Raw genomic sequence first — 20,459 nt, forward strand, 5'->3', positions numbered from 1 at the left:
TAAAGTGTTTCTTACTCTCTTATGAGGGTGGCAACAACATACTTATTTCTCACATGGGAAAATACTCAAATGATGAGAATGGGAAAATAATGATCAAGTATAATCCTAGATATAGCATAAATACTTGTCCTACAAGGAGGACTCATAATAGACTATCTACCCTTTTTAAACTTGTGAGTTTATCTTTGTCTATGTTGTTTGATTTTGAGCTTTGGTCTATTTTGGCAATGTTGATTTTATGTGGATTTTACTATGTAATTTATTTGGTAAATGATTTAATTATAATATTTTAGTTAATCATACAATATTGAGAATTATAAAATATTATTTGATTAAAAAGAAAATATTAAAGCATGAGAATATTTAATTGATTAAAATTAGAAGTCTAAATTTAGAAAATTGGTTAAAGAGAAATTAGAATATGATGATATTTAATTAATTAAATATTTAGTTCAGCTTAAAAGATTTAATTTAAAAGTCTAATTTAAGAAGTTGGACAAAAGAAGAATTAAAATATTAAAGATTTAATATCACTTTATTATAATTATTTATTTAATAATAATTAAATTAGAGTTGCATTTAAACAATGGGATTTGATTATTATTATTAATTTTAATATTAAACTATGCTTTCATTAGTGCTTGCACTAATTAATAAACTAGAGGAAAATAAAATATAAAAGAATGAAATTTTAAAAAATAAAGTTATAGTTCTAGTTGTGGCATAGTTATATTTATTTAATTTAATGATAATTATTTAGGAGTTTTATTTTAATAATAAGCTCTAAATAATGTTATTAATTAAATTAATAAATATATTATTAAAAAAGCTTCAAAAATTAATTAAAGAGAGAAAGCTAGTTTATTTGATAAAGATATTTTAATTAAATATCTAAAATGTTGTGCATGAAAAGGTAAAAGATAAAAGTAATTAACAGTAACTGATAAGTGAGTTCTCTCTTGTGATTGTACAATCAAAGCCCCAATTTAGGGGAGAACTCTTTATCAGAGATGGAGAGCTCATTTTGCAATTACATAGATTTTGGGGAGCAAAATTTAGAATGGGATCAAAAGAATTGTTGAAAGGTTCAAAGGGTTCTGGATTTGCATGCATTCATAGATTGTCGCAAATTTTAGTTGTGATTTTAAGGTAGGGTTTGAAAACTCATTGTAGAATTTTATTGAAAGATCTGTCTACTTCATGTCTTCTTAGGTGTTTGCATATTGCTTATTAATTTACTATATTGATTTTTGAATAAAGAATTATATTATAGATTTTGAAAAAGAAAAACTTATTAATCAAGAAAACTTGACTGAAGAAAATTATAGAAAAACTGTAGAAAATTATTGTGACTCTATTCTTATAAACCCTTTTTTCTAATATAACAAAAAATTGATTATTGAAAATTAGAAGAAAATAATAAATTGAACAGTTAGGGTTTCAACTTTAAATTTGTCGTTAAAACTATGTGATTATCATGAATTTTCTAAATATAGATGAATATTCTTCTTACATCTAAAATAATTTAATTGCAATATTTATTTGGAAAGAAAAAGATTAATTGAGAGGAAAACACATCGTAACTAAACATATACATGCATGTGAAAACAAATATACTAAAAATAGAAAGCTAAGTATAGTATGGTTACATGCATATGAAAACAAATATGCTAAATATAGAAAGCTAAGTATAGTATGGTTACATGCATGTGAAAAAAAATTTTCTAAAAATAAAAGCTAAGTATAGTAGAGTTACATGCATGTGAAAACAACTGTGCTAAAAATAGAGAGCTAAGTATAGTAGGGTTGCATCCATGTGAAAACAAATATGCTAAAAATAGAAAAACTAAGTATAGTATGATTGCATAATTTGAGAGATCAAAGACATGCAAAAATACTAATTGCATGTGTAATTTTATTTTACATAATTTAATTTCAAAATTTATTTATTTCAAAATAATTTATTATTTTCTAAAATTAAATAAACATTATCCATTTAATTATAAAGTCAATGAATTGTAATGAATTGTAGACTTGACAATCATACTATAAATCTCTTAACCAAGTGCACACATTTAATAAGTGTTGCAAAAGCGGCCAAGCTTAGGGTAATACAACTACACTTCATCTATATTTCCTATCATGGGAGCCAAACCACAAAAGTTTTCTAGTGATGTATTATCCTTTTTGTGACATAATACTTTTCATAGAAAAATATAAAGCGATCATATCATCCTCATCATATAAAAAAGAATTATCTTTTCATTCAATTTTTATCTTTTCATTGTAAGTAAATATACATGATCTTTACCTCCTATCTTTAATAGCTTTTGTCTCTTATATTTTGTACTTTTGTTCAATGTGTTTTTCTTTAGATAAACAAAAACTAGTTTTATATCATGAGTGATAGACTTGGGTCTCTTTCTTGGAAATAAAATTATCAAGATACAAGATTATACTTCTCATAGGAATGTACATATACCTCTTACCCTATCTCTAACTTATCTTGCATATCTCTAAGATATACTCAATAGAGGTAAAATTTAATACCATTAACTACAACCTTGTGCAATCTCACATGGAATAGGCTTCCACTTTATCCTAATCAAAAATAATTGCTACCTCTTTTTCTTCCACCAACTTATTATGTACACTATACCACTTATTTTCTAGACTATTCAACTAAGACCATTCATTAAAATATGTGGCATGGAGAGATCTATGTGAAACATGTCTATCCCACAAACCCATGTTTGAGTATTAAACTCTATGATTAAATGGGAACTCTATCATTCCTATGGGATTCCATTATAAATATATATTTAACAAAATGATTGAGAAGATCTAAAGTTCATACGCTCACTTCTGGTATCTCCTTATAATTTTTTGGTCCATCCTATCTTCATCACTACATGTAGAAAAGTTATACCACTATTCTAGGCTTGTGCTTTTCCTCACTTTAGCATGCTATTAGTTTCTATTGTTCAAGGAAAATATTTTATTAGTATTTGTTATAGGCTATATAATATTTTGATCATTTGTGATTAACTGACTAGTGATTAAATTATTTTATGTCAACCAATAATGATTCAAAAAAAATCTTTTTAATTTTATTTTTTCAATTTTTTGTATACTATACATGTTGATTTTTTTTTCTATTAGAAATAAGGGGATTAGAGTACAAAAAAAAAATACGAAATAGACACAACGAATAACAACAGGGGGGCAAGCCACCCCACAGAAAGGAAATTTTTAACTTTTAAATTATCAAAATTCCTTTTATGAATTGTGATTGGTTAAAATGTTTAAGATCTTAAGATGTACCATAATTTTTAATTTTAATTTTTAAACTTAAGTGATGCATCAACCATTTAAGCAATTTTTTATTATATTTGGGAAATATTTATTTTTCTATTAATTAACTAATATATTTACAACTATTCAAGAATTGAAAATTTGAAGTACAGTGCACTAACACATGTCTTTCATAATGGTCATTTAAGAATTTAGAATTTTACACAAAGTTACAACAACCATTCCAACATTTTACAAAATTTATATAATGTATAAAAGGTCCATCATTTCATTCACTTTTCAATCCTTAATTGGTTCATAACTATTTATATTATCAGTCCTATACTCAATTTTTTTTAGATTATCTATCTCTTTTTGTTTGTCTTTTTTCTTTGTTTTCTCATTCATTTTAAATATTAATCCGAACGTTGGTATGTAGATATATTATTTGGACTAAATATTTTTTATCATTGTGATCTTGTTTAACAAGTGACACATAGTGGCTTATTACTTGCCTTTAATAGTATTAATTTTAATTTTGATATAAATTTAGTTGTAACTTTATTATATATTTATTATATGTATCAAATATATTAATTTAACTTTCATAATTTTATATATTTTATATATAATTGATTTTGTACAATCATGTAGATGTGGCAAATTGTTCAGATTAAGAAGCGTCATTTTTTGTAACCAACACATTAATTCACATAAGATTGATAGATTAGAAATAAGTTGAATACTAATTTTAATACTTTGACAGTATATTATTAGATATAATAATTGAAACAATAATTTTTGTGTACTACACTACATAATTTGAAAAAAATGTATTCAATTTTGTTTTATAATATATTATTTTTGAAAGTTTATAATATAATATTAAAATTTAAATAATGATAATTGAAAGAACTATTTGTTAAATATTAGTAGTGGATGAATGAAATAAATAGAATATAAAACATTTAGCAATGGTATTAAAAATTTTAATATAATAAAATATTATATATCTTTCAAATAAAAGTTGAAGAATTGGAGGAATAACACTCACCTAAGAGTTCTAATAAATAATTAAAGTAAATGATTAAAATATTAAAAAAATTATTTCAATGTATTTCTTTATAATAGTTCTAGAAAATAATAAATATAAATAATTGATTATATTATTATAATATATAGTTTTCTATTCTAAAATTCATATACAATAATTGAGGTGTTCAAAAATTGCTTTGAACAAAATAGATAACAAATGTGTTAAAAATTAGGAATAAGACAAATAATTCAAATGTTCTATAAAATGATACTTCCCTCACAAATCACCAACTTTGATCCATTCATTCAATTAGAATATTTATTTATTTATTTATTTTTAAGTTAAAAAATTGACATGTATTTCTTCATAAATATGGAATGAAATGAATTTTTATTGGTAGAATAGAGATAATTTAATAAAATTTAACATGAGTAATCAAAAAAATGACACAATAGTACTTAGCTTATCGGCAAGTACTAATAAGGTGTTAGGAATAATTAGATACTTAGTAGCAAGGTACCAAAATTTAATTGTATTTTTTAAAAAAAGCTATATACAATATATTGTGGTTTGAATCCAAATATCAACTATTGAGAAAAGGTAATATTCTAATGTTGTTCTTGTTCACTTGAAACTATAGTCTATTGTTCCTATTCTCTTCAACATATTCACTCACAACATACAAAATAGAGCTACTATTTTTCAATAACTATGTTGACTATGGTGTAAAAAAACCCACAAAATATGCATTACTATCATGGATTTTAGGTTTCAATAATCTAGGGAGAGCTAAAAAGGAGAATAAAGTTGGAAAAACAATGCCAAATCTTGTATTGGAGTTGAATCCGAGATTCCATACATAAAAGGAAATATGATAGCAATATCCTTCATTGTATAATAAAAATCCTTGTACTTGAGGCCTTTAGATAAACGTTCTTTGAGAGAAAATTTTACAACCTTTGCACTAATTGACATAGTGTTTTACAATATCTATGATTTAGAGCCCTAGTTGTCTGATCGCTTCACCCTTTTAGATCATCCTGAAGCAATTTAGATTGCATTTGACTGCGCAATATCTTGCCTGACTGAGATTTAGGAATTGAATCCACAAAGTAGACATGATGCAGTTTCTTGTAAAACACCACCTGTCCGCCATTCACAAATTTCAAAAAAGACTTTAATCACCATCTCCTACAAGTTCAATCATTAAATCCATATTTTTATGACAGATGTATTCAATTTTAGCATTCACCTCTTTGGCCAAGAATTGCTTAATCTCCTCAGTAGTTATCTCATGGCCACTAGATGTGACCACAAATGCTACTGGCACCTCTCCTGCAACTTCATCTTTTTGCCTGTGCCAAATAATTTTATGGGTACAATCATAATAGATAACAGTGAATAGTTACGGTTTTAACAATAATTAACAAAATTGAAGAAATGAGACTGTTGGTTAGATAGCCAAACTTACGAGACTACTGCCACATCTGCAATAAAGGGATGTTTCACTAAAATGGCTTCTAGTTCTGCAGGAGCCACCTGTTTATAAGCATAGTTATTTCAATTGTAAATATTACGTACTAGCCATTGATTTTTATGTTAATAAAATTGACTTAAACATAATTTTTTAAGTTAAATTTTTTTCTTAATTTGTGATATATAAGAATGACCATATGAATATAACACACAGAAATATCTACTACTACTATCAACCGTTTTACAATTCATTAACTAAAGAAGGAACTTCAATAGTATAAGAAGTAAATTGAACCTGGAATGCTTTATATTTGATGAGCTCCTTCACACGGTCTACAATGAAAAGCTCTTCATCCTCATCAATATAACCAATGTCACCTGTGTGTAACCACCCATTGGTGTCTATGGTTTTCTCTGTGGCCTCTGGATTGTTTAGATACCCTGCGGGTTTCACCATTATTAATATTCTATACAATTTTCAAGCTTGTATTGTTCATTATATGATGGGAAACAAATTGTGTATAAAAGTGATGAAATTTGTATTGCATTATATACTTATTTTTATATCACACTAGCAAAGATGAAGATGGGCATAATTTAATGGAGTGTGATGCGCATGCCTTTCATTAGTTGTGGGCCGTGAATGCAAATCTCCCCTGATTGAGAATGAGGGAGTGAGATTCCCGTGTTCAAATCAATAACCTTCATCTGGGCATTCCTAACAACTGTTCCAGCTGAGCCAGATTTTACTGAGAATGGTTTCTTTGCAAATGCAAGGCTCATGGCCAGTACTGGTCCTGCTTCTGTCATGCCATATCCCTATATACCATCATTAATAAAGTTAATAATAATAAGTTAAATCAATATCATTACCCTTATCTAATCATTCTTAAATGGTATATTTTAAACGTTGATTTGTTTATTCAATGTATTGAAATCATAAAGTTATTTTGGAGAAGCTAATATAATTTAGGAGATGTAAACTGAACTTCAATAGTATTTAAATCAATTTGATTACCTTTATGTCATCATGTGCATGTCTGTGTGGTTTAAAAGGTACATTTTGGACATTGATTTGTTTGTTCAATTTATTAAAATTATAGATCTTTGGAAGAGCTAATATAATTTAGATGAAAGATGTAAACAAACAAAATAAGGCTTACATTAGATCAATCATGGTTCACTTGTATATTTAGTAGTCAAGAAAAAAGTTATTAATTTTAACAATTGTGCAATTTTATTTGTATCTATTTGTGCATAAGTATTCACTAATTGAAAAAAAAAGGCATTACTAATTAGAGCAATTGCATAACTTTATTGATACCCTACTATTAGTAGAACTACTTCTACATAAGTATTAAAACATTAAAAAATAGTTATAAACTAGAATAATTGTACATGGTATTATATTACCATTGGACCATTTGTGCATAAGTATTCAATGATTAACAAATAACTTACAAATAGAACAATTTTGTAACTTTATTAGTATTATGTTGTCCAAATTTTTAGATGGTCAAATGAATGACTAATAGAATAATAAAGAAAGACCATCACTTTGAAAAGACTATTTTTTACCTTTGCAACATAAAAATCCTTCCTTATTCATTCCTTTGAAATATCTAAAATTGAAATAATAACTATAAGCTCCTAAATTTATAATCTAGCATCACCCTTTTAGATTATTTTAAATTTTTCAACATTGATAAAATAGATTATTGAATGATTTCAAAAAATCTATACATTTATTTCTATAACTCTTCTTAGGTACCACCTAATTCCACTTTTAGATTATTTTAATTTTTTCAACATTGATAATAGATTATTGAATGATTTCAAAAAAAATCTATATATTTATTTCTATAAGTCTTCTTAGATACCACCTAATTCCATGATTAAATTTTTTTTCATTTGTTCAACATTGATAACAAATTATTAAATGATATTATAAAAAGTCTATTTATTTATTTCTATAACTCTTCTTAAATACTACCTAATTCCTACCACCTAATTCCATGATTAAATTATTTTAATATTTTGAAAATTGATAATAAATTATTGAATTATTTCAAAATAAAATCTATATATTTATTTCTATAACTCTTCTTAGATACCACCTGATTTTCTACCTTTGAAACATAAAAATCCTTCCTTATTCATTCCTTTGAAATATTTAAAATTGAAATAATAAATATAAGCTCTTAATATTATTTATCTATCATTGCTCTTTTGAATTATTTTAATTTTTTCAACATTGATAATAACTTATTGAGTGGTTTTAAAATTCAAAAAAACTATATATTTATTTATATAACTCTTCTTAGATACCACCATGATTAAGTTTTACCGCCTAATTTCACAATTAAATTATTTTATTTTTTTGAACACTGATAATAGATTATTGAATGATTTCAAAAAGAAATCTATATATTTATTCCTATAACTCTTCTTAGATACCACCTATTTCCACATTTTTTTATTATTTTAATTTTTTCAACATTGATAATAGACTATTGCATGATTTCAAAAAAATATCTATATATTTATTTCTATAACTCTTTTCATATATCACCTAATTCCAAGATTAATTTAAAGTTCACAGATCTGTAATTTTGATAATCACAGTTATATGCATATTTATTTGGCTATCCTTAAACATCACACACAAAATAATAAATTAAGCTTGTAAAAAATAAGTCAACTTTTACTATTTAACACTTCTAGCCTATAAATTAACCTTAGTGTGATATTTAAACGATCCAACTTATTTCTCCATAAAACATAAATCTTAATAATAAAAACTTAGCAACTAAATCAAAAAAATGAAAACATTGGTCTCTTAGGAAAACTTTTCCTTGGGCATGAAGTTTCTAACCTGGGCAAGAGTTGCATTTGGAATCTTCGCTTGCAGCGCGGCCTCCAAATCTTTTCCAAGAGGCGCAGCACCCGACATGAGCATTCTCACAGAAGACATATCATATTTTTCCACGTCTGAATTCTTCGCCATGGCCAACACCAGAGGAGGGACCAAAGGCGCAAAACTCACTTTGAATCTCTCTATCAACTCTAATAACACACCCATCTCGAATTTCTCCACTATCAAAACGGCGGCGCCGCTTCTGAGGGAGCAGAGCAGCATATTGAGAGAATAAATATGAAAAAGCGGCAGCAAGCACAACATGACGTCATCAGAGCGGAGATACATGTTGGGATTTTCTCCATCCACCTGCTGAGCAACGTTAGAAACGAGTGCTGAATGTGTTAACATCACACCCTTTGGAAGCCCAGTCGTACCAGAAGAAAATGGCAGCGCCACCACCTCTTCCACACCCACTTCATTTTCCATTTCGCACACTATTTTGAATCATCAAAACATCTAATGGTTAAAAACTAATTATTCTAAATATTCATTATTAGTAAACAAAGGTTAATTTTAACATCACTACAGAAAAGAGTTATTACGTTGTTCTCGAGCTACAACACTAAAGGTTAATTTTAACATCACTATAGAAAAGAGTTCATACCTTGTTCTTGAGCAACAACACTGAATGCTATGCATCCCTCTGGCGGTGGGTCCTCAAGCGTAACAATTGTAATATGTTGCTTCACATTTCTCAGCTTCTCCACATATGTTTCTCTTGTAATGACGATCTGAGCTCCTGAAATATGCACTTGCTTTGCAATCTCTCCAGGAGTATAGTGAGGATTAGCAGAAGTGGTGATGGAACCAATGAAAGATCCTCCAAGAAAAGTGAATACAAATTCGGGGCAATTGGGCAGTAAAATCATTATAACATCACCATGCCCAACTCCTAGTTTGGTTAAACCAGCACCCACATATTTGCTTATTGACATGACTTGCTCATAATTGTAAATTTTTCCTGTGGATCCCTCTATAATGCACGCTTTCTCTTTGAACTCCACCATTCTTTGGAAACAGTAGGCGTGCAATGGCATGTGATTTGGTATTGAAATGTCAGGAAGCTTTGATCTGTACACAAACTCTACTTCTCCTTTTGGAGCCATTCTTCTTCTTGGTATTCAAATGTCAGGAAGCTTGCAAATTATTGATTTTGTTGTCTTCAATTGAGCTTCAATAACTTTGAAATTGCTTGCAAATTTTATTAATTTTGTTGCCACACAATAATCACAATTTATAGATAGGTAGACCATCCGAAACAAGCGGAGAGTTATGAATTCGCACATCATACGAGGTCGGTTACCAGACAAAAATATGCCAAGCTATTCCGAAATTTCTGACCCCCGAAAAACCAGCGGATGAAGTTGAGTCTTTGAAAACTAGAGAAACGTGACGCCTTGTCCTCGATGAGGAAAAGCAGTGTATTACGAATAGCTTTAATATCTGCACGGAATTAGCCACGTTTTCCGAATAAAACGGAGAATGGGGAGTTCAGATCTTAATAAGGGTTTATTTTCATATTATACGGATAATTTGTATGTGTGTTAAAGTGATTGAAGTTGTATTTATGAAATGAGAGTATTAAAATTGAGTTTCACGGAAACATTTCAAATGTAAATGTGTCCATGAATATTAGACAATCGTTTACAAGTAGAGTATTGAATTTGTGTTAGATACAATATACATTATTTCTAAGTATTAGGTATTATTAGATGTAATTTGATTGTTATGTTGAAAAAATATATTTAGTGTCATTATATTATTAATAATCATGTTTTTCTATATTGTCATGTACAGTATTATTTAAAAGTTTTAAAAGTTCAAACTTATTAATAAAAGAATACAAAGCTTAAAGTTTATTATTGAGAAAAGTTATTTAAAAGTTCAAACTTATTAATAAAAGAATACAAAGCTTAAAGTTTATTATTGAGAAAAGAAAATAACTTCATAGAATCCATCTCCCAAATAACATGTTTCCATCCTAGCATGCAAGCTTTTTGCAATGTAACAGGAAGGGCATTAGTTATTTGTCCTAGTTTTTGTTGTCATAGAAAGAAGAATCATGTATAACCAAAACTATCCCAACTAACACCTACAATCTTTGATGTTCTACGGATATCCTTAGAGAAATCATTAATATGTTTTTCAAGAATGACCTTTGGAGGAGGTATCCATTGACTATGCATATCAAGCCCAACATATGAGTCAAAGTGAAATGTTGGACAAGCATTACATTCGTAGGAGTAAGGGCCTAATCGAAAGAGCCTTTTGCAAGAAGAGTATCTTGTATTGAAGCTAACACTCAATGCCAAACATACTCATTTAGATGTTGATGATCATAGAAAACACAATCATTTCTATATAAGTCCATTAAATTAAAGTGTTTCTTACTCTCTTATGAGGGTGGCAATAGCATACTTTTTTCTCACTTGGAGATTTCTCCTTATTCTTCATTAAGACCAATTTTTCTTTTCTTTTGAGAATTTTTGTTCCACTAGTTCTCTTATTTTCTCTTTGGGATAAATTACATTTGTACATGGGTATGTAACATTGCCCAATATTTGGACTATTAATTCAATGATCTTGGAAGCCAAAAACAATGTTAATAGTTTTGAAAAGGTGTTTATTGTATCATGAGGCAAATAAGGTTACTAACATGTGTGCTAACCTAGCTATTAAGTCATTATTGTTTGGCTAGGGAAAAGTAATTTTAATACAAACCTTACAGTAGTATTAAATTATGATAAGAAACAATGGTGTGGAGATTTGGTCAATAGTTTGGGTAATGATAGGAAAGAAAACAATTAGTAATATCAATTATATAGCACAAATGGATTCATCATTCTCAAGGGCATCATTATCAAACTTGCTTCAAATATTTTATTTTCTATTCTATCAGTTGTTATTTTTATTTGGGTTTTTCTCAGCAAGTTTCCTAAGCTTCTTTTCTAGAGCTATTTGTGCTACAATATGGGTGGGAAATTGAAAAGGAGAGAACCTCCAAACTGTAAGACATGGAAGAAGGAGTTTGACATTTAGAAAAAGATGATTGGTAGTATTCTTGTGTCATTTATGGAACAAATTCATGGATTTAATGTCAAGACAACAAATTTTATTGAAAGTGGAAGGAGGGTATTGTCACCATGTATGGCAAGAAGGTTATGGTTACTATCGAGCTTATTGCTAAGGTGCGGAGTCTCAAAATAAAAGGTATAAATTTCTTCTACAATAGGAAAATCTCTAAGAAGATTACTATTATTTTTCTCAAAGATGTTGAGGAGGATGATAAATGTTGTTAACGATTCTAGGGGGTTTTATGATGTTGGGTTGAATTAATTGATTTGGTGAAGAGTTATGGTGGCTATCATGAAGTACATTACTCTTTATGGAAAATATAAAAGGGCTCATTCATATCATTTTGTTTTCCTTAACCATTTTAGACACAAGAAAAGGGTTTCCTTTCCTTTTTACTTAGTAAATTCTCCTAGTCAGAGTACTTCTGCTCATAAGGAGAAACCTAGGAACCCAGTGCTAAATGAGGGTTTAATCCTCATAATTTCATAATACATTAGGGATGTAAGGTCCCTAAGCTACTCCATCTGGGAATTCAAGGTAAGGATGATGCGAAGGATTCCACTCTTGGGTCAAGCAAAAGTTAAGGTAAGAGAGAAAAGGGTTGAACGGAATTGTTTGCATCATCCTCTACTAATAAACAAAAGATTATAGAGGTTAATGATATGCATACTAAGTCTGAAGGTGATAGTCAGGATGAGTATAATAATGTTACAGTCATGGTTGAGAATGGAAATAGTGGCGATGATATGGAGACTAAAGAGGAGGAGATTAGTGGTGATGATTAGACTCCTGAGGAGGATAAACAAACCCCTATCTCCTCTTTGAAATTTAAAGTATCTTCCCATCTTGCCCAAAAGTCTCGTATATAGACTAAGGAGAAAATTTCTTCTACTATACACAACAAGAATAAAGGAAAAAATTGGGATAGAAGTAGTGGTATGGTGGAGTGGGAGAGGGCTCCTCTTCTTGATAAGTATAAGTGATCTATTGATCATGACATGCCAATGTCTCGAGCGAATAAAAAAGACATGGAAAAATTAGGCTATTGCAAGTGGGGAGGAATAAAATAGTCATGGAAGAAAAAGGGGAGGAAAATACTACTAGAAACATCACTCTTTTGAATACTTTGGACCTTGATGAGTACAATATTAAATTGGTTGTTGAAGATCTTCAGGATAAGTATGATCCACCTGTGTGTTTATTAAAAATGGCTAAGGCTATCTCTATGTACTTCTTCTACCTCAAGAAAGTACTAGTATTTCAAGGAAATTAAATCTCTATAGCTAAAGTACACAACCCTAGTGGCCAAATTGATGATATCCGAGACTATTTCCACATTAATAAGGTTATGGAGTAGATTTTTGGTGATGGTGGTCTAGAGAAGAGGGCCAATGACTTGATGAAGATATTGAAGGATCTAGATATTAGTATGGTGATCCCCATTTTAAAATGTCATGATATTCTTATGTCTTCAATTGATAGTCTCCATAAAGTGTTAGGTATGATGGAAGTTATATTTGATTCTCCTTTAATCCTAGATGTGGAGGTTGGCAATATGCTTGGAAAGATATCTGGTCCATGGAAATGAAATTGCACTATGATGAGGGAGTTGGTGGTTGATGCTCCTCAGACTCTTCTTGATCTAAAGTCTTTTGTGTATAACATGTCAAGTTTGAATTAGGACATGGTGGCTTATGTTGAAGGGCTACTCTGATGTGTATGTCAATTCTTGCTTCTAGGTTTTGATTTTTGGTTGTTACTTTTTTGGGGGGGTTTATTTGTTGGTGTTTTTGTTTACAGCATAATCTCTTTTTGTGTCTCTTAAAATATCTCTATGTTACCTTTTGGAATAGGGTCTCAAGTCCCCTCAAAACCTATTTTTTCAATTAATTAAAAACACGGTCAGATATTTGGGACTTATCATTTGCATCTTGTACATTCTCCCTATATTGCACTTAAGTAGAGTCTTGGTGTGAAAAAGATGTTTTAGTTAATTGATTCATCTATTAAGTCATTTTCACACTAATAATTTAATTATATATCGACTCTTATAGGTGAATCAATTTCTTGTATTTGTCATATCATATTTTCATCATCAAATTTTGAGTGAGGTATTGAATTTTATTTTATTTTATTTTTACCTTTAATTTCCTTTATTATCAATAGCCATAGCTCATGAATACTTGGATTTTAATATTGTTCATTTTTTTGTACTAGTTGAAAAATAGTGAAAAGCATATATTTTTCATTACATATTTTTTGGTGAACCCAAACCTTCCCAAATGACCTTCTTTTGAATTGGAGTTTAAAATTTAGCATATTTTAGATAGTATACCTAGGGTAGAAGCAAGAAGTTGGGTCTCAATTCTGCAAAAGTCCGCAACTTGAGATCATGCTCTTTTAGAAATGAGTACCCCATTTTTAAAAAATGGGCACCCCTATTAGGCTTGAGTGCTCGATCTGAAATTCAAAATATGGGAACCCTTTTTTTTTTTAAATCAAGAGCTCAGTTGATATCTAAATAATTATGATTGATTAATTAATTTTTTAATATATTTTAATAATTACAGTGCATAATTTATGATTAAAATGAGTGAATTTTTTTTGCATCAACTTTTTGATTCATAATCCATGATCTATCATGACATTTTCAAATGGATCATGGAGTGTGATCTAAAAAGTTGATGCTCAAGGTGCAAACCAAAAACTGTGTACATTGATTGTTATGGACTATAGAAATCTCATGTCTATGTTTATTTATGTTCTTCCAAGATTGTCTAATTATTCTTCTAACAATTAATTAAATATTTTTATCATTTAATTAATGCCTTTCTCTAAGTTTTGATTAATTTAATATATTATTTAATTTAGTATATTATTCTTCATTCTTGTCGCCATAACTAAATGATTATTTCAACTGCTGACTATATCTTCCAAAATTAAATAAATAATTAATTTATTTAGTTTTTCAATTTCCCTAATGTGAACTTGTTCTTTTGAAAATAATTTAAATATTCATTTGTTTTATTCCTACACATGCTCATTAAATATATTTTTTATAAATATTTAATACTTAATATTCCTCTTGTTCTACCCATGTAATTGTTGTTGAGTAAGGCCAAGTCCTATTTTTTAACTTAGCCTATTTTTGCTAGCACCAACCACTCAACTTTTTTATAGAACAATTTGTGGAGTAGGTAGCCCCATAAATGCTAAAGTTTGTTTCTTATTTTTAAGAAACCTCTTAAATATTATTTGTAAAACATATTATGATTATATTTTTTACAAATATATTTAGAAATAAAATTACAAGTGAATAAAAAAGTGATGGAAAAAATACGACGAAGACACGTGTAGTTTTTCACAATAAGTATAGTGGTTGCATATTTCTACACCCCCTTTCTCTCCCCACCACCGCCACCATTTTCCCATATCTTAAATTTTCAATTTTTAGATAATAGTTTCTTCAATAAAGTAGGAGAAGACTCCAATTCATCATTTTTCTAATATTAAAATTTATTGGAACACTTTAATGGATTAAGTTTAAGAAAAAATTATACTTAAGAAGTGCATGGGGACATGGGCTATGATTTCCTCTTTTCAATCAATTGGGTCTAACTATCAATAAATTTAGTATTTTCAATCATGCAACCATTCCTCTAATCAAATGTATTCAACCTACTCCTAATCACCCAACTTAATTATTCAATCAATGTTGTCATGTAGCCAATTAACTATCGATTTGTCTTGAAGTGATTTGAGAATTCAGTCAAGTCCTGATCAATCATAGTTATTTATTATTAGTTAGCACCCCTTAATCTAAGCAATTCATTTAAGTCTAGGGAGATGGTGCACAAAGATGGGGGACCAAAAAGTGTATGCATATTATAGCATTCACAAGCTATGGCTTAGATTTTCCAAGCTATAGTGCATGTGCTATGTTCACTATAAAATCATAGTAGCCTCAAAAAAAAATCATTTGCATAGCTGATATGAATTCACAAGCTTAGTTGAGCTAATTTATGCTTGAAAGTTATTGGGAAAATTTTTAAGAATATGCAAAAGATATTGCCTTCTTTGCATAGAGTACAAGTTAACAGATGTTGCATGGTATGAAGTTTTGTTGAAGATAGAAAATGATAAGCTCATAATTCACTGCAATCAATATTTTGATGAAGCTCCTGAAGCATAAAGACCTTTGTAAAATGTAAAATATTGTTTCCATGATTTTAGTTCCCTATAGTTTTCAAACTTCTAGGATTAAGGTTGAATCAATGTGATGTCATGTTTGTGTCTAGATTACCCTTAAGGAACTTCTCCACTCATCTATCCCTTTGTGTGCATCTAGTTGGGCATTCAAAAGAAATATAATGGATTTGTTCATATTATGTGATTAGGAAAGGGAGAGTAAGTCTATGCATTTCCTAGATGAGAGGGAAGTCATTCTGAGACCCTAATACTTTGATCAAGTGTTCATGGTCAAAGGTCTCTATCTAAAAGAAAGATACATCTAAAAGGAGAGATCACACTACATTCAAAATATATGGTGACCAAAAGCATTTGGACTAAAGCTCAAGACCAAGGTTTAGATCACAGGACCATCATGGAAACCAGAGAAGTTGAATCAAATGTAGGAGAAGCAGATAAATCCTCATAAATGGTGAAAGTATCTAGTCAAAGGTGGTATGACTCTCTTTGAAATCCAATCGATGGCTTATATTTAATCCATGCATCTACGTTGCAAAGTTAACAAGTCAAGTGGGCCACAAAATACAGTTAGAACCCAGCCACACCATACCATGAAGAAATGTAGGCCAACATCATATTCTCTAGGCAATGAAATAGTGCCACCTATTTGTCACGATGTACATAGCTAGAAGGTGGACCCACAATGCAAAGAAAATAAGAGAGTTGAGACCTTTTAATCACAGTCATCAAACCTTAAAGATCAATGATTATTGCATGTTTGCTAGTGATTAAAAGTAACCTAGACTTAACATGGCAAAGCAGCGAAAGCCAGTGATCACATAGTCATAGTCAATTAAAGTCAACATTTGGTTAAGGTCACAAACAAGAAAAAACATTTATTCACATATTTGCAAGGGGTTAGGAGTAACCTATGGTTAAGGCTATGATGCAACAAAAAGATAAAGGTCACATCATCACTATCAGTTTAAGTTTCCCTGAGGTTAGCTTTGTGATAGAGCAAAAATAGTCTTCTAGCTAATGATCACATCTTCACAGGTAATCATGTAGTTAATGGTTTGCAAGTTGTGAAGCTATGAATGCCAAATATCACATGATCATGACCCAGTTCTAGTCTAAAGGAATTCAACTTGCGATACTATGAAAGACAATAAAAGTTAAGGTGAACAAGTTTCACAAGGTCACTAGCTAAGAAGCATTCAATACATTTTAAGTTGCAACCTAGCAAAAATTTTAACAGTTAAACATTAAAAGATCATCACATTGTCACATGGTTAAGCCATAAGCAAAGTTTTTGAGTTACGAAATTGTGAAGGGTAAATGAAATTTAGTATAAACAATCATCACATCATTGCATCAAGTAAAGGCGGCGTTTGAATGATAGTTGCAAAGAAGCAACAAGGGAAATATAAAGAGGATTATTATGTTTTAATCATGATCATTGATTTGAGATCGATGGCAAGAATTGAAACTTACAGTGACCATTGAGATATGAAATATAGGTTTTGGCACCAAAATGACTATTACAGATCAGAGAGGAATATGAACCATTATCAAGGTTTCTAATCATTTATGCTTTCTTTCTCTAATGTATTAAATTGTAATTGATGAATGTTGGATTTCTAAGTGATTCAAGTGCTCTGTTAATGTAATTGATGAATTTGTAACTAGTCAAGAACCCTAAGAGTGGCTCTATATATTTAATTTTCTAATTTAATAGAAAGGATCAGCAATTTTATGCAACTTCTCCCCTTGTATTTCTAGATACTGAATGAGAATCAAGAGTTTGTATGAAATGGAGGATTTGATTGATATCTGAAACTAGGTCTTGTGTGATCTTAATTCTATTTGAGATCAACATTTCTAATGTTATGTTTATTGTCTCCTCTAGTTGAACTAACCATGCATATTAAAGTAACTTCTATGGGATTGTAGGACAAATGTATTTGAAGTTGGTGATATCTTACTAGATTTCATTTGAGTGGAGGGTTATTAGTCAAGGTGGATTCCATTTCATCTTTCGTATGCATCTCTGCTATTTCCCTACATTGCATTTTAGTAGGACTAATTTGCAATTAGAAGTAGGAGTAGATGTTAGAATAACTATAAGGTATCTTGTGATATCCATTCCACTTGGTGTTATAGGTTGCCCAAATCTATCTATGCCTGGGGTGTTTGTAGTTATGAGTATCCTATTTTATCCTCTTCTTCTCTCAAGTTAAGAGAACACCCCCATCCCAATGATCTATTAAAAATATAATTCATTGCATATATTTCCTATAAGGGATTTGTACCTTATAATTTAGAGGACAGCGATATAACACATGTACTAACCCATTTGTTGGTAACATCCTTTTGTTTCCTCACATTTTGGGCATCTAGAGTCAAGGTAAAGCCAAGTTAGCAAGAGGGACAAACTGTTAACCAACAAATATTTATAGAAGTTTGAAGCAATTTTACAGCTACCTTTGAGACAGCTTATTAAAAATGAGGATGAAAAGGTGAGAACTTATTCTACTAAGTGAATCTGTGTGATGCAGGGGCATCCTTAGTGTATAAGAATTCCTCTATGACCTTTTTAAATATTTATGGTTTGTATTTTTATTAAGGATTGTCTTAGTGCAGAGTTTCTACTTCTCAAAGCTTATTATTTTTAGGTATAAAATCTTTGAGCTCAGTTTAGAAGACTTTAGAGGCTTTAAAAAGGGCCCAAATTTTATTTGAGTAGAGCTTTCATAAGTTAAGAATTATAGATAACTTTGAGGAATTTATAAAATGGGGATATAATAGCCAATCATAGCAACTAGTGAGGAGTTATGGTCTCTGGAACTTGTGCCACCTAAAATGGGAGAAAATAAAATTCCTTTGGAATCTCTTTTGAGTTCCAAAAGTTGTTGGGGCCTACTCTAATGTAATAAAATGTGAATAATAGTATTTTAGGTTTGGTCTACCTCAAATTTTGGGGTAAAAATTTCTATAACCTTCTTGGGTAGTTAAAATTTCCTATGTAAAGAAGTCCCAAATAGTTTCCTAGGACAATTCTGGGGATTATATGGTGGCTCTGGCTTATAGAATGGTGGAAGGAAATTACCCATGTGGCTTTGCATGCTATATTTGTAATTCCATACTTTTGAAGATCATAAGAAGCTAATATTTTATTCTTGTAGATTGTTAAACTTTTCTATTTATGTTGTATGTTTATGTTATTTAGGGGATTACCCTTCATCAAGCAGTATCAGAGAAGAAGTTCCTAAGCATGTAGGTAGATTGTTGAACATGATGTAGTTTGCACTAGGACAATGGTTTTTTATTTGAGTGATAAGCACCAAAATGCCGCCCCAAATGAAACATGGAAAAGAGATAGAGGTGTGAGAGAAGAGGGTTTTGGATCCCTCCATAGACAAGTAAAAATATTGTAAAAGGAGAATCATAGAGGAATGAATATTTCATCGAGAGATGAAAGTGAGAACAAATTTGAAGAAGTTGCCCATATTGAACCATTTTGTATTGATGTCCTCGAATTCCTTTAAGACATTACCTTTAGGCTCTTTAATATTATAGATTTGGTTATGTTATATCCTCCTCTTGATTGAATTATGAAAAAACTTTATATTTCTATCCCCTTCCATCAACAATGTTTCCCTAGATTTCTACCTCCAAAATATATCTTCCCTTACAAGGACTTCCAACTAGAAATCATTCAAACACTTTTTTTCAAAAGATCCAAATCACCCATTCCCTCTCTAATAATCTTGGAATTTAATTTTTCAAACTTATATTCTAGTTTAAATTTATTCACAAAAATATTTTTGAGCTCCTCTCTACTCCACACCTTTAATTTTTCTTTTAAAAATTATAAATTTTAAAAGAAATTGAAGGCTTTATTGTTATCTTGGAGGAGGAGAAACCCACCACATTTTAATATATTCCAAAAAGAATAGAGATGAGAACTACATATATTCAAATCTAAAAGGAGCCCAGACTAGAGTTGGATCTTTATGTGTATTAAGAACATCGGGAAGTGATCAAAGCTAGTGAAAGGGAGAATCTCCACAATTCAAATCCATTCCTTATTTCCCCAATCCCCTACTAGCATGAACCATTCCAACTTCTCTATGATAGTCATGAATCCCATTATAGTTTGTCTAGGTGAAATCACCATTCTTGAGTTTTACATAAACTAAACAATTGTGTACAACAAAATCTAAGAAATTCCTCTGGCTCTACCCCAACCATCCTCTACTACCCTTCTTATCTATTGGGGATAAAATAGAATTCAACTCCACATAGAAAATGAATCTTATCTTGATTTATTTCTACAATGAAAGATACATTATCACATAATATTTTCTTTAGGGTAGGGATATTAGGTCCATAAATACTGAAAGCATTAAAAAATAGTCTTGAATTTTCATTGATATAACCTCAACCATCTACCAATTATTACCCCTC

At 29.8% G+C, this 20,459-nt stretch overlaps 1 protein-coding gene across 2 annotated transcripts; it reads right to left on the reverse strand.

Moving 5' to 3' along the window:
* Nucleotides 1-5,133: 5,133 nt before the first annotated feature.
* LOC149557569 (4-coumarate--CoA ligase 1-like) lies at nt 5,134-10,134 on the reverse strand. 2 transcript variants are annotated; one of them, XM_089786006.1, is made up of 7 exons: nt 9,331-10,134; nt 8,682-9,160; nt 6,427-6,625; nt 6,102-6,247; nt 5,802-5,869; nt 5,583-5,685; nt 5,134-5,475 (listed from the first exon to the last, which is right to left on the reverse strand). In XM_089786006.1, the coding sequence occupies exons 1-7, from the start codon at nt 9,830-9,832 to the stop codon at nt 5,353-5,355; spliced, it is 1,620 nt and encodes a 539-aa protein (XP_089642132.1). In that variant the 5' UTR covers nt 9,833-10,134; the 3' UTR covers nt 5,134-5,352. The 2 variants fall into 2 exon arrangements, with proteins under 2 accessions (XP_089642132.1, XP_089642134.1); XM_089786008.1 differs by lacking the exon at nt 5,134-5,475 and having other exon boundaries at nt 5,670-5,869; nt 9,331-9,911.
* Nucleotides 10,135-20,459: the final 10,325 nt, after the last annotated feature.

The sequence above is a fragment of the Cupressus sempervirens genome, chromosome 5, assembly GCF_028749045.1.
Source record: "Cupressus sempervirens isolate cs-2001-9-10 chromosome 5, ASM2874904v1, whole genome shotgun sequence".
Lineage (NCBI taxonomy): Eukaryota > Viridiplantae > Streptophyta > Pinopsida > Cupressales > Cupressaceae > Cupressus > Cupressus sempervirens.